We start from the raw sequence: 12,891 nt of genomic DNA, 5'->3' as shown, positions 1-12,891 counted from the left end.
ATACAATACAACACCTGTAGCAGCTGTAAGACTTGATTTTTCCGCCACTTTCACGAGTTCTTCTGCGGCTGCACAGTGCTGATCGAGATAACTGACGTAAAATGGCAAACCTAACCCCCCCCCCCCCCCCCACCCCCCACCCCCGAGAGAATTTGGCGGTTTCACTTAAAAAACGTCGACTTAATAGGGTTATCGAGTTAACCGAGGTCGAGATAAGTGGGTTCCACTGTACGACCATAGACTCCCTAATACTACCATAGACTTCCTAATACTTCCACAGATTTCCTAATACTTCCAAAGACTTCCTAATACTTCCTAATACTTCCATAGACTGACTAATACTACCATAGACTCCCTAATACTTCCACAGATTTCATAATACTTCCATAGACTTCTTAATACTACCATAGACTTTATAATACTACCAAAGATGTCCTAATACTACCATAGACTTCCTAATACTTCCAAAGACTTTCTAAAACTACCATAGATTTCCCAATACTATCATAGACTTCCTAATACTACCATAGACTTCCTAATACTTCCATAGACTAAATAATACTACCATAGACTTCCTAATACTACCATAGACTCCCTAATACTTCCACAGATTTCCTAATACTTCCAAAGACTTTCTAAAACTACCATAGATTTCCTAATACTATCATAGACTCCCTAATACTACCATAGACTTTAAAATACTTCCAAAGATTTCCTAATACTTCCATAGACTTCCTAATATTACCATAGACTTCCTCATACTCTCTTATAATTCCATAAACGTCTTGAAACACCCTTATATGTAAAAACTTCGAAAAACATCCTCATACTATTTAATACTTCCATAGACTTCCTAATACTCTCTTTTACTTCTCTGGACTTAAACAGACTTCCATGTTCCATGTCCTCATACTTCCTGATGACCATAAATAGAGACATCTCTAATTTGCATATTTGTGCATATTCATAGATAGCTCTGTGTGTGTTTGTGCTTTATAAAATTTCAATCTACACTCACACACATACACACACACACACACACTCACACACACACACACACACACACACACACACACACACACACACACACTTTGCAGTGATAATGCAGTACTTTATTTCCTCTATCCATCTGCATACATTGACTCATCTTCTCTCTCTCTCTCTCTCTCTCTCTCTGTTTGTGGGTGTGTCACTATCTATCTAGTGGCCTTATTCACTATCTATCAAAATAAACATCACTAGTGCACAGTACAGTCATGTACCAAACCACAACTTATTCCCCACCTATATATATATATATATATATATATATATATATATATATATATATATATATATATATATATATATATATATATATATAGGTCACAAAAACATCATTAGTGCACTGTGGGCGTGTCCTAAAACACACCTTATTCACTATACAGGTCACAAACATCATTAGTGCACTGTGGGCCACATGTACAATCACTAGTGCACTGTGGGCGTGTCCCAAACCACACCTTATTCAGTATACAGGTCACAAAAACCCCACTAGTGCACTGTGGTTGTGTCCCAAACCACACCTTATTCACTATCTATGTAGGTGACATAACATCATCACTACTGCAGTATGGGTGTGTGTCCCAAACCACACCTTATTTACTATCTCTATAGGTCACATGAACAATCACTAGTGCACTGTGGGCGTGTCCCAAACTACACATTATTCACTATATAGGTCACAAAAACATCTTCACTAGTGCACTGTGGGTGTGTCCAAAACCACACCTTATTCACTACCTATATAGGTGACTAACATCATCACTAGTGCGCTGTGGGTGTGTCCCAAACCACACCTTATTCATTATACAGATCACATAAACATCACTAGTGCACTGTGGGCATGTCCCAATTACACACACGATTCACTCCATAGGCCACATAAACACACTGAGAGACTCACCCATGGTTTGGAGGCTGTGTGTGTGTGAGAGTGTGTGTGCGCTGAAGAGGCCCATGGCTCGGCATGTGGATGAGCGAAGGTGCTGAGCAAGTGAGCGCTGCAGAAGCCTCCACCTCATGGGCCGCGCCATTCTTCTTCTGATCTTCTGGAACGTTTCACTGGGTTTTCGAGCTCCTTGTCCTTCACGTTCCTTCGTTCCTCTGTCCTCTTATTGAGCTCTGTAATGCGGCGAGCATCAGCACCACGGCCTCAGTTACTGCAGCAGCAGCAGCAGCCTGTGTGTGTGTGTGTGTGTGTGTGTGTGTGTGTGTGTGTGTGAGAGAGAGAGAGAGAGAGAGAGAGAGAGAGAGAGGAAAAGGAAAGCACTCTCAGGCCCAACAGCCTCTGCGGTAAAAGCTACATTACAGTGATGATGTACTGTATCTCTCTCCCAGAGTGAGAGATTTAGAAAAAGAGAAAGATTGAGAGACACAGAGAGAGAGATAGAAACTTACACTTGCACTTTCCCTCTCCTAATTTCTCTCTGTGTCTCTCAGTCTTTCTTTCTGTTTTACAACCCCCATTTCTCTCTAAACATTTCCTAATCTCTCCATCTGTCTCATTTTCTTCCTGTCTCTCAATTTCTCTATGTCTAAGTAAATTCCCCCCCCCTCTCTGTCTCTCTCCCTCTTTCTTTCTCTCCACATCTATCTTTAACTCTCTCTTTCTTATAATCTTTCTCACTTTTTCTCCATTGCACTCTCTCTCTTTTTTCTTACTCCCTCTCTCATACTCTCTCCCTCTGTCTCTTGCACTTTCGCTTTATAGTTGTCTTCAAGGCCTCTATCATTCTCTCCTCTTATTATTGTCTTTAAGCCACCCAGATTCTCTACATCTCCTCCTCTCTCCTCTCTCTCCATCATTATGCCTCTTAATTTCTCTTGAATCGTAACGTAAATCACAAAAGTCAGAAATTCATTCAAAATCTTTAAAGGAAAAAAAACACAGGGAAAAGAAAATACGGACTGAACAATGTATAGAAGGAGCATCAGAACCCACACACACACACACACACACACACACACACACACACACACACACACACACACACACACACACACACACACACACACACAGGAAGCTCAATAGACTTCGAGGAAAAATCACCACCAGTTGACTCACGGCTACACACACGTCTCTACGTCTCCGGTTCTACCATGTTTGTCGGAAGAGCACTAAAACACACTCACACACACACTAACACACACAGTTGTGACAAACCCAAGCTAAAAAAAGTAGTCCGGCTATAAAAAGCCGAGGTGGAGGAAAAGGTTTTTTCGGCGTCCTTCACCCGGTTCAACCCCGAGCAGAGTGTGTGTTATTTAGCGTGATACGAGAGGGAAACACGCGATAAAGATGAGGACATGGTGTACAGGAACTGGAACCCAGGGAAAATCAGTGCACGGAATAGTGTGTGTGTGTGTGTGTGTGTGTATATTTGTGCTAAATGTGTGTAAGCTGACTTAAGCGTAAGTGCGACTAGCATCCAGAACGTGGCTGATAAAGACGTTCAGTGAGAAATCGACCCTAATTGAGAAGTGAACATGTCCTTCATGCCAGGATTGGGGCGGAGAAGGTCCTCAGATGGTTCGTTAAGCCACAAATTGAAGATGAAAAAATACTTTTTAGGAGGAGGAGAATTTTGTTTTAAAAAATCCTCTACATGTTGCTTTTTTTTTAGATCGCTCAAATATTTTTTTCGATAAACCACGTTGCAATTCTTGAAAGCTGAGATAGCAGCAAGACAGATGATAGCAGAAAGACATAAATAAGGGTAGAACAGATTCAATGAATCATCGAGCCTGGGCTAAATGGATGGGTTAGCGTGTGTGTGTGGGTGGCAAGTTTAAGTGGTGATAACAGCAGGAAGAGCATGTGGGCGCGATTATTTCTGAATAGTTTATCGTCCCGAGGAAATACATTACATGGAAAAGGTCATGTACTTCCCGTCGTATCCTCATTGTCAAAACAAAATGAACATTTCAAGAGTTGGGTTAAGTAGGTGACTAGTGGAGTTCCCCACAGGTCCATGGTGGGGCCGAACAAGTTTCCCTGAAACAGGGGGAAAAACAAAACACCGCAGCTCCAGGAAACACACGTTTTTCCAGAAATACTGAGCAGAATCACACTTGCTTTCAGACAGTTGTTTTTCTGCCAGCCTCTGAATCCACCTTATGCCAAACACATATAAAATAATACGGGTGCAGCGGTAAACAAAATTCACGGTTCGCTCCGTACCTTGGTTTTTACTTCGCAGTTCGGTTGAACAATTTTGAAAACAATTTTAAATGGCATGGGTTAAATAAAAAATAAAATGTATTAAAATGAAATAAAATCAATCAAATCCATGCAATACACTTTAATATTAATTAAATTAAGAAATCGATTAAATAAAATTTGAATAAATGTTTGTTCAAACCCTCATATATTTTCTAAATATATGTTCTACTTAACTGATCTAATTATTTCAACATACTTTTATCTTGTGTGTTTTTTAAATGCATACATTATTTATTTATTTCTCCATTCGCTTTATTTATTCATAAATTAATTCATTCCATCCATCGTTCATTCATTCGTTCACTCCCTCGATATTTTCGGAATTCAGTCAGAATTTTCTCCTTTTAATATTACGTCGTAAAAACAATGGTGTTGACAGGAAGTGGTGATTTTTTTTTTCCGAGTTGAAAAGGTTTTGGGTTCATGATGATTGTAATAGAAATCAATCAGTGTTTAAGTTATTACTATCATTCTATTAATAGATCAGTGTGCTGAGAGTCACATTCGAGTCTTTTCACATCAACTGAGGTGATTAAGTAAAGAATCTTGTGATTAAAATGATAATAGCAACATTATAGTTATAATAAATCACTACTTTGGATATTTAAGTACATTTGAAGGCAAATAGTTTTGGAGCACTTTTACTGTTACTGGAATAATATTTCAACTGCATGGTTTGTGTACTTCGTTCACCACTGCTTGGAAACCATGAGATTACGATGCAACCTGGGAGCTTTGAGGATGGATTTGGACTTTACACACTACTGTTAGCAGCGGAATATTTTCAGAAGATCTAGAAAACAGTTCAAGATGGATTTGCTTTCTCCGATCTCCACAACAGGAGGATTGTTCCTGGACACCGAAGCCATTCAAGAGTGATAAAATACTTCCCCTTTTACCTTCTCCACCTTTCCGTCCATAGATTGTGTGTGGTGTAAACATGCGTTACACTCCACAAGTTTCCACTTCTTAAATAATGAGCACTTGGGGTGAAAGTTCGGACAGGGCCATTGCTATCCAGAGATGGATGCTGACTACTGTGTAGATGTTATTTTTTATTACACAGTTGCACTTTAGGCTATTTAAAGAGCAGGCCAAGGCCATTGTTAGTCAGCCTCCACCCAGTACCGGTATGCTTAGTATATATTGTTATTCCTGGTGCCTTGTGCAGAGGCTGGTGGGGGTCAGAAATAGACAGTGATGTTACTGGTGCCTTAACCGATAGACCTGAATAGTTAAATATTGCATGGTATATGACTCCCATGCATTGGAACACATGGGAGTATAAAGAAAACGAATTAAACCAGCTGCTAAACTCATCAAGCTGAAGTCACTGACTCTAAAGCAGACAGCTTGTTTGGTACTGAAATTCGTTCAAGCATTTCTACAACAACAGAAGTATCTACAGTAACAGAAGTGCTTGTCTTGTAAACTGTCCTCAGGCTTTTGAGGTACCCTAGAGTCTAGGGGTGTCCAATCTTTTTTAAAGCAAGGACCACTCCTGATAGTCATTGAATTTAAACAGGTAGAATTTGATGCAGACTTGCTTGGTTGGAATGAAAACCTGCACCCACACTGGCCCTTTGTGGTAAAGATTGGACCCCTCCTGCCCTAGACCAAAGAACCATCCCTGTCAGATGCCCTTAAAATTAAATCCATCACCTTTGCAAATGTTTACATTTACAGCATTTGGCAGACGCCCTTATCCAAAGCGTCTGACAACTGAGCAGTTAAGGGTTAAAGGCCCAGCAATTGCAGCTTAGTGGTGCTGGGATTTGAACTTTTGACCTTTCAAGCCAGTCCAATACCTTAACCATTTACCAACCACCCCCAAATGTTGCCTCATCATCCTACTAGCATTTGAAGTTCTACACAGAGTTAGTAGTTTCAGTAGTTGAAAAAAAAATTCCATCATGGTTTTTCCATACTTTTTTTCATTCTCATTCTGATTAGACCTTCTCTTAGAATTTTCTGTCTAATCAAGAGCCCTTCAAAAACCGATCCTAATCAACCAGGCCTTTCTATACTGGACCTGCATCTAAGAACATTGCTATAGGAGTAAGTAATGGACCCTTTGTTCTTTCCTTGGTTCCACTCGGTGGTTAGAGGAGTGGGGGTAATGGGGGTAGGAATGCTCAGAAGGAACTGACACATCAAAGCACTTTGGGATTCAGAAAAAGAAAAGCATGTGAGGGGTCTATCCCAAGATTATTGCAGGTACAAAAGAGCACCACAGGTAAACATATGAGGTTTTCAGACTGATGCCGGAACAGTTCTGGTGCTTGTCTTGTGAATTTAAAAACGTGATTGGGTTGGGTCAAGAACTGTCCCAGGTATCAGGGGGAAACTGATTACCTGCTGAACACATGGTGGTGGTCTGGACCATGACTTGTCCATCAGAAATGTAACTGGAACTTCAATGGAACTTACTCTGTCCTGGTTGGGTACCCTTCAGCAATAGACTCATGAGGAGAATATGGTTTTGAATCAGAAGAGAACAGTCCAATATAAACCGAAGGTCTGTGAAAAGGCAGTGCTACCGCTGCTGCTACCCTCCAAGCATGGCTTTTACTTCCTTTCTTTCATTCCAAGGGCAGTTGCAGTCTTCAATCTAACTTTTCTTCTTTCCTCTCTTACCATCCAAAGAGTGCACAGTGGAATTTCCTGCCTGTAACAAGTGGGTGCAGGAGGAACAGAAAGTGGGGGTGCAATAAATAAAAGAAGAGTGAAAGTAACTGGAATCAAACACACTTGGTGTTTAGGGGTATTTTGCATTCAAGCTTTCATTTTTTTTTACAGGAATGATAAAACAAAGATTCCACAAGAGTTTTTTGGTTTGTTAATCACTATGCCCTTCAGAGGTTCTAAACAATTTATAAGGGTGTCGGGACAGAGCGACAGACCAACAACCATTGCAGTGGTTCTTGAAAAGGGGAGCATAGTCAGGGGACTTTTCACAATTTCAGGGCCTTTGATCAATCCTTTATATGGAGCATGTGGGTTTTCTCAGGGTTTTCCAGTTTCCTTCTACCTCCCAAATCCATGTACGTGAATTGGTGGGATGAAACTCCCAAATTTATGTGAATGAGTGTTCCTAGGATCAACACTCTCATTAAAGGCCACTACAGCAACTTATAAGTCCACATTACCCACACAAGTTTTATGTTGGATCTCCTTCCTGATACCATCCTCCCATTTTATGGCACTGAGAGTGTATTGGCTTATGGAACCCCTTGAGGTTGTGTTGGTTCCCGGAAGGGAATTAAACTTAGGTCATAGCAGTAAGAACATAGAAACCTTAGATGCTAGACCACCAAGGAACCAAACCTGTTTCTGAGAGGTTTCTGGTGGCTGAAGGTTCGAAAACCTTTGATTTAACTGCTCGATAGAATTTATGTGATGTATCTCATAGACCCCACTGCCGAACTAAAAATTGCAATTAATTAATAACTTAACAGTCTAAACCAGAAACAATTGTACTCTCATTTTAACCAGACTGTCCACCCTGTCCTTAACAACAGCAACACACCATGACAAAAAAAAATCCACAAAAACACTGTTCCTTGCCTTCACAAAGCTAAAATTCCTTAAGCCAGAACCAGGCAGAGTCTGAACTTTTGTTCTGTTTGCTGTTTTGTAAATGTACCCCGGATCCCTTAAAATAGGCATGTGGGCAAACATATTCACTTCATGCCTAGATGTTAAGACCCAAGAACTTTCCTTGTGATTTATCACACTTGGCCTTCACATCCTTTCCAACACATTTATTTTTAATACACGGTCAAATAACCATGCAAAACATGTAGCATGAATGTGCTCGCTTTGTTGCATGATGGGGCGCCCCTGTTTCTCAAACTGATAAAAGGGAAGCTTCGGTGGGCCATGAACAGGGGGGACATTGTGCTGTCGTCGGATCTGGATTGCATCTCACACACACACACACACACACACACACACACACACACACACACACACACAGAGTCACAAGAGCCATGGGGGTCATCACACTGCATGATTTGAACCTCGGTCTGATGCGTCACTCAGATTTAAACATTGTCACAAACAAAAGTTTAAAAGTTAGTTTGAAGTGGAATTTGATTGGTGGCAACAAATCACAATACGCATACGTAAACTTTTTTACATTTGACACACACCCTATCTGTGTAACTTCCTTTACGACTGTTTGCAGCTCCGTGACGTCTGCATTTAAAGATAACATTGTGTCAAAAACCACATCCAAGAAAAGTCTGTTGGAGACGCTGAACAACTCCACAAAGCTGACCGAGGTGATTGTGGGAATATTTAGACGTGTATCTGGCAGACTTTGTAGCTAAATTTGTAGATGTAAAGCAGTCACTAGTTGTTAGCTAACTTCGAATCGTAGCTCTGATGCTAAGCAAACGAATGGAGTTCTTGAAGTTGTTTTGGGATCTTGATAGTGAAAACACTTATGTTGAACATAAAGAACACATTAATGGTCCTGCTCAGATGCTCTGGAACCCAAGCTGATGTCTTTGGTCTTTTTTGGAATCTTTCATTCTTTTTTTTATGACAAATGGATCATAAATATAGAAAGACATTTGTTGTGTGGGCGTTTGATCATCAACTTTTTCTTGTAGCAAGAGAGCTACATTTTTAGAAAGTCTGGTAGGGAGAAACCTGTAGACATCAGTGTTGGAATAGGAACTACAGTAGTTAGACCACAAGAAAGCTGTGTTTAATAGCATGAAGACCTCAATGCCCAGTACATCAGCTTGTAAAAGTGTAAAAAGCTGACGTAGGACATTCTGGACTGTGGGCTGCATGGCTTCACAGCTGTATATCCACAAAAAGACAAAGCAATGATGCAAGTGATCATAAACCCAAATAAGATTCTTAGCCCCTACCTGCTCGGTCTTTTTCCGATAACGCAGCAGATGTCTGAAAAACAACAAACAAAAAAAATTATTAGCAAAAAACTATTATGCAACTCTCAACTTTTGTTGCAAAACGATTGCTCGATGGTTTAAAAGCGACACACGCCAGCAGAGGCCGAGACGCCTCAGTGCAGTATAAGCGTCTGGAGCTGACCTGTAGATTTATAAAGGTGAAAGGTCACCAGGCATAGCAGGAGCTCTAAGGTGAAAGGTCAGTCTGAGTGAGAGCACTTAAATTCCATTCTGAATTTCAGCGCGTCTCACTGAAGCCCATTTGCGACTGAAGCCACAAGGCTATTGAAATGTGCTAATGGATGGTTAGCACACTGTTAACCTGGCTAACTGCAAACATTTCTACAAAATAAGTTGAAATTAATGAAGAAATTTCAGCATTTGACTTCATGACATTCTAACAACATAAAAGGTTTATCGGTTAGGCTGTGCAACAATCGAGATTTAGTTTACGCAGTGCTAAACGTGTACATTATCATTAGCTACATTAGCCTTTAGCTAATGGAATTGTGAAATTTCTAAAGAAAGTTTGTTTATTCTGCACCTTTGATAGCTGGAGTGTTGGACGTGTTGCAAAGGGGAGGAAAATGTCCTGAAACGTTCCAAAAACTTTCTATGGAACTTCAACTGGGCAATTTTGGAAAGTTGGATACATTTTATATTTAAAAATTATATTTACTTTGATATAATTGTAAGTAGAACTTGAATAAATACTCCTCAATCAGCATTCTTGCTAAAACAAACTATAACCTAATATAAACAGTACTGATCAAATGTTTGGATACATTACTAGTGTTCATTTTTGACTAAAGGGGATTGTTTGTGGGTTTTTAAATATATTTTTTGTTTTATCTTGCTAAATTTGTTTTTACTATGGTATAACTGTGTTGCACAGTAGATTGCTCACAACAAAAAGAAATTTTAAACATAAATGTATGTCTTCTTCTTCTTCTTTCAGCTTCTCCCATTAGGAGTCTCCACAGCAGATCATCCGTCTCCATACCCCCCTGTCTTCTACATCTGCCTCTTTCAAACCAACTACCTGCATGTCTTCCCTCACCACATCCAGAAACCTCCTCCTTGATCTTCCTCTTTTCCTCCTTCCTGGTGTCTCCATCCTCAGCATTCTCCTACTGATATACCCCATGTCCCTCTTCTGCACATGTCCAAACCATCTCAATCTCACCTCCCTCACCTTGTCTCCAAAACGTCCTACATGCACTGTCTAAAAACTCATTAATAAACTCATTTCTAATCCTGTCCATCGTCGTCACTCCCAACGAACATCTCAACATCTTCAGCTCTGCTACCTCCAGCTCCACCTGCTGTCTTTTACTCAATGCCATGGTCTCTAACATAAATATATGTAATATTTGTTATTTACATGAATAGTTGGCAAAATGGAAATGTTTTGATGTGCAGGATGTTATGGAGGACTGTACAGTTCATGTAGGGGGCGTGGCCTCAGTGGTCCTGAAGTAAGTGTAGGTAGAAATTCAACTGAAATTACATTCAATCCGGTTGTTTTAACCAAAGTTTATTATTCAAGATTTTTTTCTACTACATTTAAGTTCCCTATTATTATTGGCAAACCTGCAATTATGTATAAATCCCAGTTTATACTCATTAATTCCTGTTAGTTCTCATGGAATGTGCCGAGTCGAGAAAATTTCCAGAATTAGTTGGAACCTCAGTACCTGAAGGAAGCCATGTGGAACAACCAAATATTGGAGCTCAGGATGGACCCTGGAGCCATGAGGCACTAACACTACTTGCCTCACCAGTGTGCTAATATCTCCAAACAGGTTATCAGACAGATTGGGACAGGAGATGGTGTGGATTTGAAGTCCATGCCTCTTAAAGGTTGGTTTTGTTTATTCTTCTGCTTTGTTTACTCATTGTGTTAACTGAACAAACAAGTGTCAGTCACTTAAGCTTGTTCGTATTGGAAAGTCCACTCTACACACTGTCATTATTCTCCACACACACATACACACACACACACACACACACACACACACAAAATGCTAAATAAGTAACTCAGAGCAATAACTTGCTGTCTCCATGGCTTGACCCCTGTAACCCCTGACGCCGCGACAACTTGCATTAGGTGACTTTAACACCTGAAATATGTGACTCCCATAATTCCTAGCATGAAGTGACCGGTTTCCTCACAACAAACTGGTTTTATGGCTGAAGTGGATATTTGCTTCTTGTCTCTGGGTGGTCTAGTCCATGACAAGTGCAACAAGCCTAATGGTGATGTGAGAGATAATGGTGTTAGACTAGAATGGACCACAGGTAAGTTCCAGAAGCTGGTAGATCCTGGTATAGCTGAAATAGAAACTTGCAGATGTTTTAAAATATGGACCAGATCTCAAGAAGGTTGAGTAAGTCACTTATAGGCAATGGGGTGAAAACAAGAGCTCGTTGACTTCGTGACGGCCAAATCTCAAGAAAGCAAGTCTGAAATAGGTACTTGGAGAACACAAATTGGGCCCAAGAGCTTGTAACCCCTGTAGCCCTTGTACACTGGCTCTGTTTACTGGGAAGTACTTTATTTTTGTACATTTCCACACTATGACCTTTAATAGTTCCCCTGCACAGCAATACATCACTCTCAGCGTTCTTCTGGAACGTGTCTTGGAAGTCTTCTTTTCGAAGCAGCTTTTGCGAATCACGCTGGATCTCTGCAATGAGCTTGTTGAAGGTCTTCCTGATCTCTCGTCGTCTTCCAGTGAAGTTCTTCCTCACTTGAAGCACGTGCCGCTCAAAACACCTCAGAGAACTCGTCGCAGCATCGCCGCATGTCAAACCTACATCATGTCAAACGTCTCCGAGGCAGATTGTCCCAGTTTCACACAGAATTTCACGTTTGCTCTTTGTTCTAATACCCCTGTGGTCAGAATAGCACCAGTAAGCACCATTAGTCTCGAAACTTTTGGATATCTCCTCGTATGGACTTTATTTTGGACCTCATGAAGTTTGGAGGAGCAGCCTGTAGATCTGTAGTTTGCTGGAGTGTGTCGATCTCATGAAATCTGGTTTTGTTATCTGAGGCTGTGAAGCAGGTTTATCTCAGCAGACTAAAAAAATAAAACAGCTGGCGTCCACATGGCTTTCACTTAGAGGAATGCAGAGATCTGGGGTAAGGTGGTGTTGGGGGGGTGTCTACATTTGTTGCACCAAGCTAACAGCTATTGCGTTTCCTTCTTTTGGAAACAAATTGAGCTTCTGGGATTAAATGACAACGAACAATATCATGCAACTTACCAAGTCAGAAACAATCACTAGTCTTATTCATTGAAACTGTTCATTTTCATGCTGTGTGTGTGTGTGTGTGCTATTCTGATTTATTTCACTTGGGCAGCAGGGTTCCATGCTTGCTGCTTCTACGACAGTTAGCTCATGTTGCTTGAGTCATTATTCAGCAATAAATCCAGCACTGGTGTTTGTGCCGAGGGTGCAGATCTGGAGTTCTAGTGTGTGTGCAAGTGTGTGTGTGCAAGTATGTGTGTGTGTGTGTGAACATGGTGTTCGCTCGCAGATCGGATCTCACACCCTGTGCGTACACGCTGTGGAGTTTGCATACATCGTCTTCTGTGCTCGTGTTATTGCGTGGATGCCTGCTAGCATAGCGCCAGACAGATCATTTTCAAGACAAGTCGTTTTTTTATCCAGACATCAGAGACAGGAATG

The 12,891-nt window shown here is 40.7% G+C and overlaps 1 protein-coding gene across 4 annotated transcripts in view; it reads right to left on the bottom strand.

The window, feature by feature from the left end:
• The window catches only part of dlc1 (DLC1 Rho GTPase activating protein), an 83,637-nt gene that overhangs the window by 53,046 nt on the left and 17,700 nt on the right, over positions 1-12,891 (bottom strand). For all 4 annotated transcript variants that reach the window (XR_006924885.1, XM_046843364.1, XM_046843366.1 and 1 more), the window contains one exon: positions 9,151-9,184. Coding sequence is in view for 3 of the 4 variants with exons in the window: in XM_046843364.1 (XP_046699320.1) it covers positions 9,151-9,184 (34 nt within the window). In the remaining variant the exon portion in view is untranslated. The remainder of the gene's footprint in view (positions 1-9,150; positions 9,185-12,891) is intronic.

This window comes from Silurus meridionalis, chromosome 28 (assembly GCF_014805685.1).
Source record: "Silurus meridionalis isolate SWU-2019-XX chromosome 28, ASM1480568v1, whole genome shotgun sequence".
Taxonomy (NCBI): domain Eukaryota; kingdom Metazoa; phylum Chordata; class Actinopteri; order Siluriformes; family Siluridae; genus Silurus; species Silurus meridionalis.
Note: the sequence above shows the minus strand (reverse complement) of the source record. Positions and strands in the feature narration are given on the sequence as shown.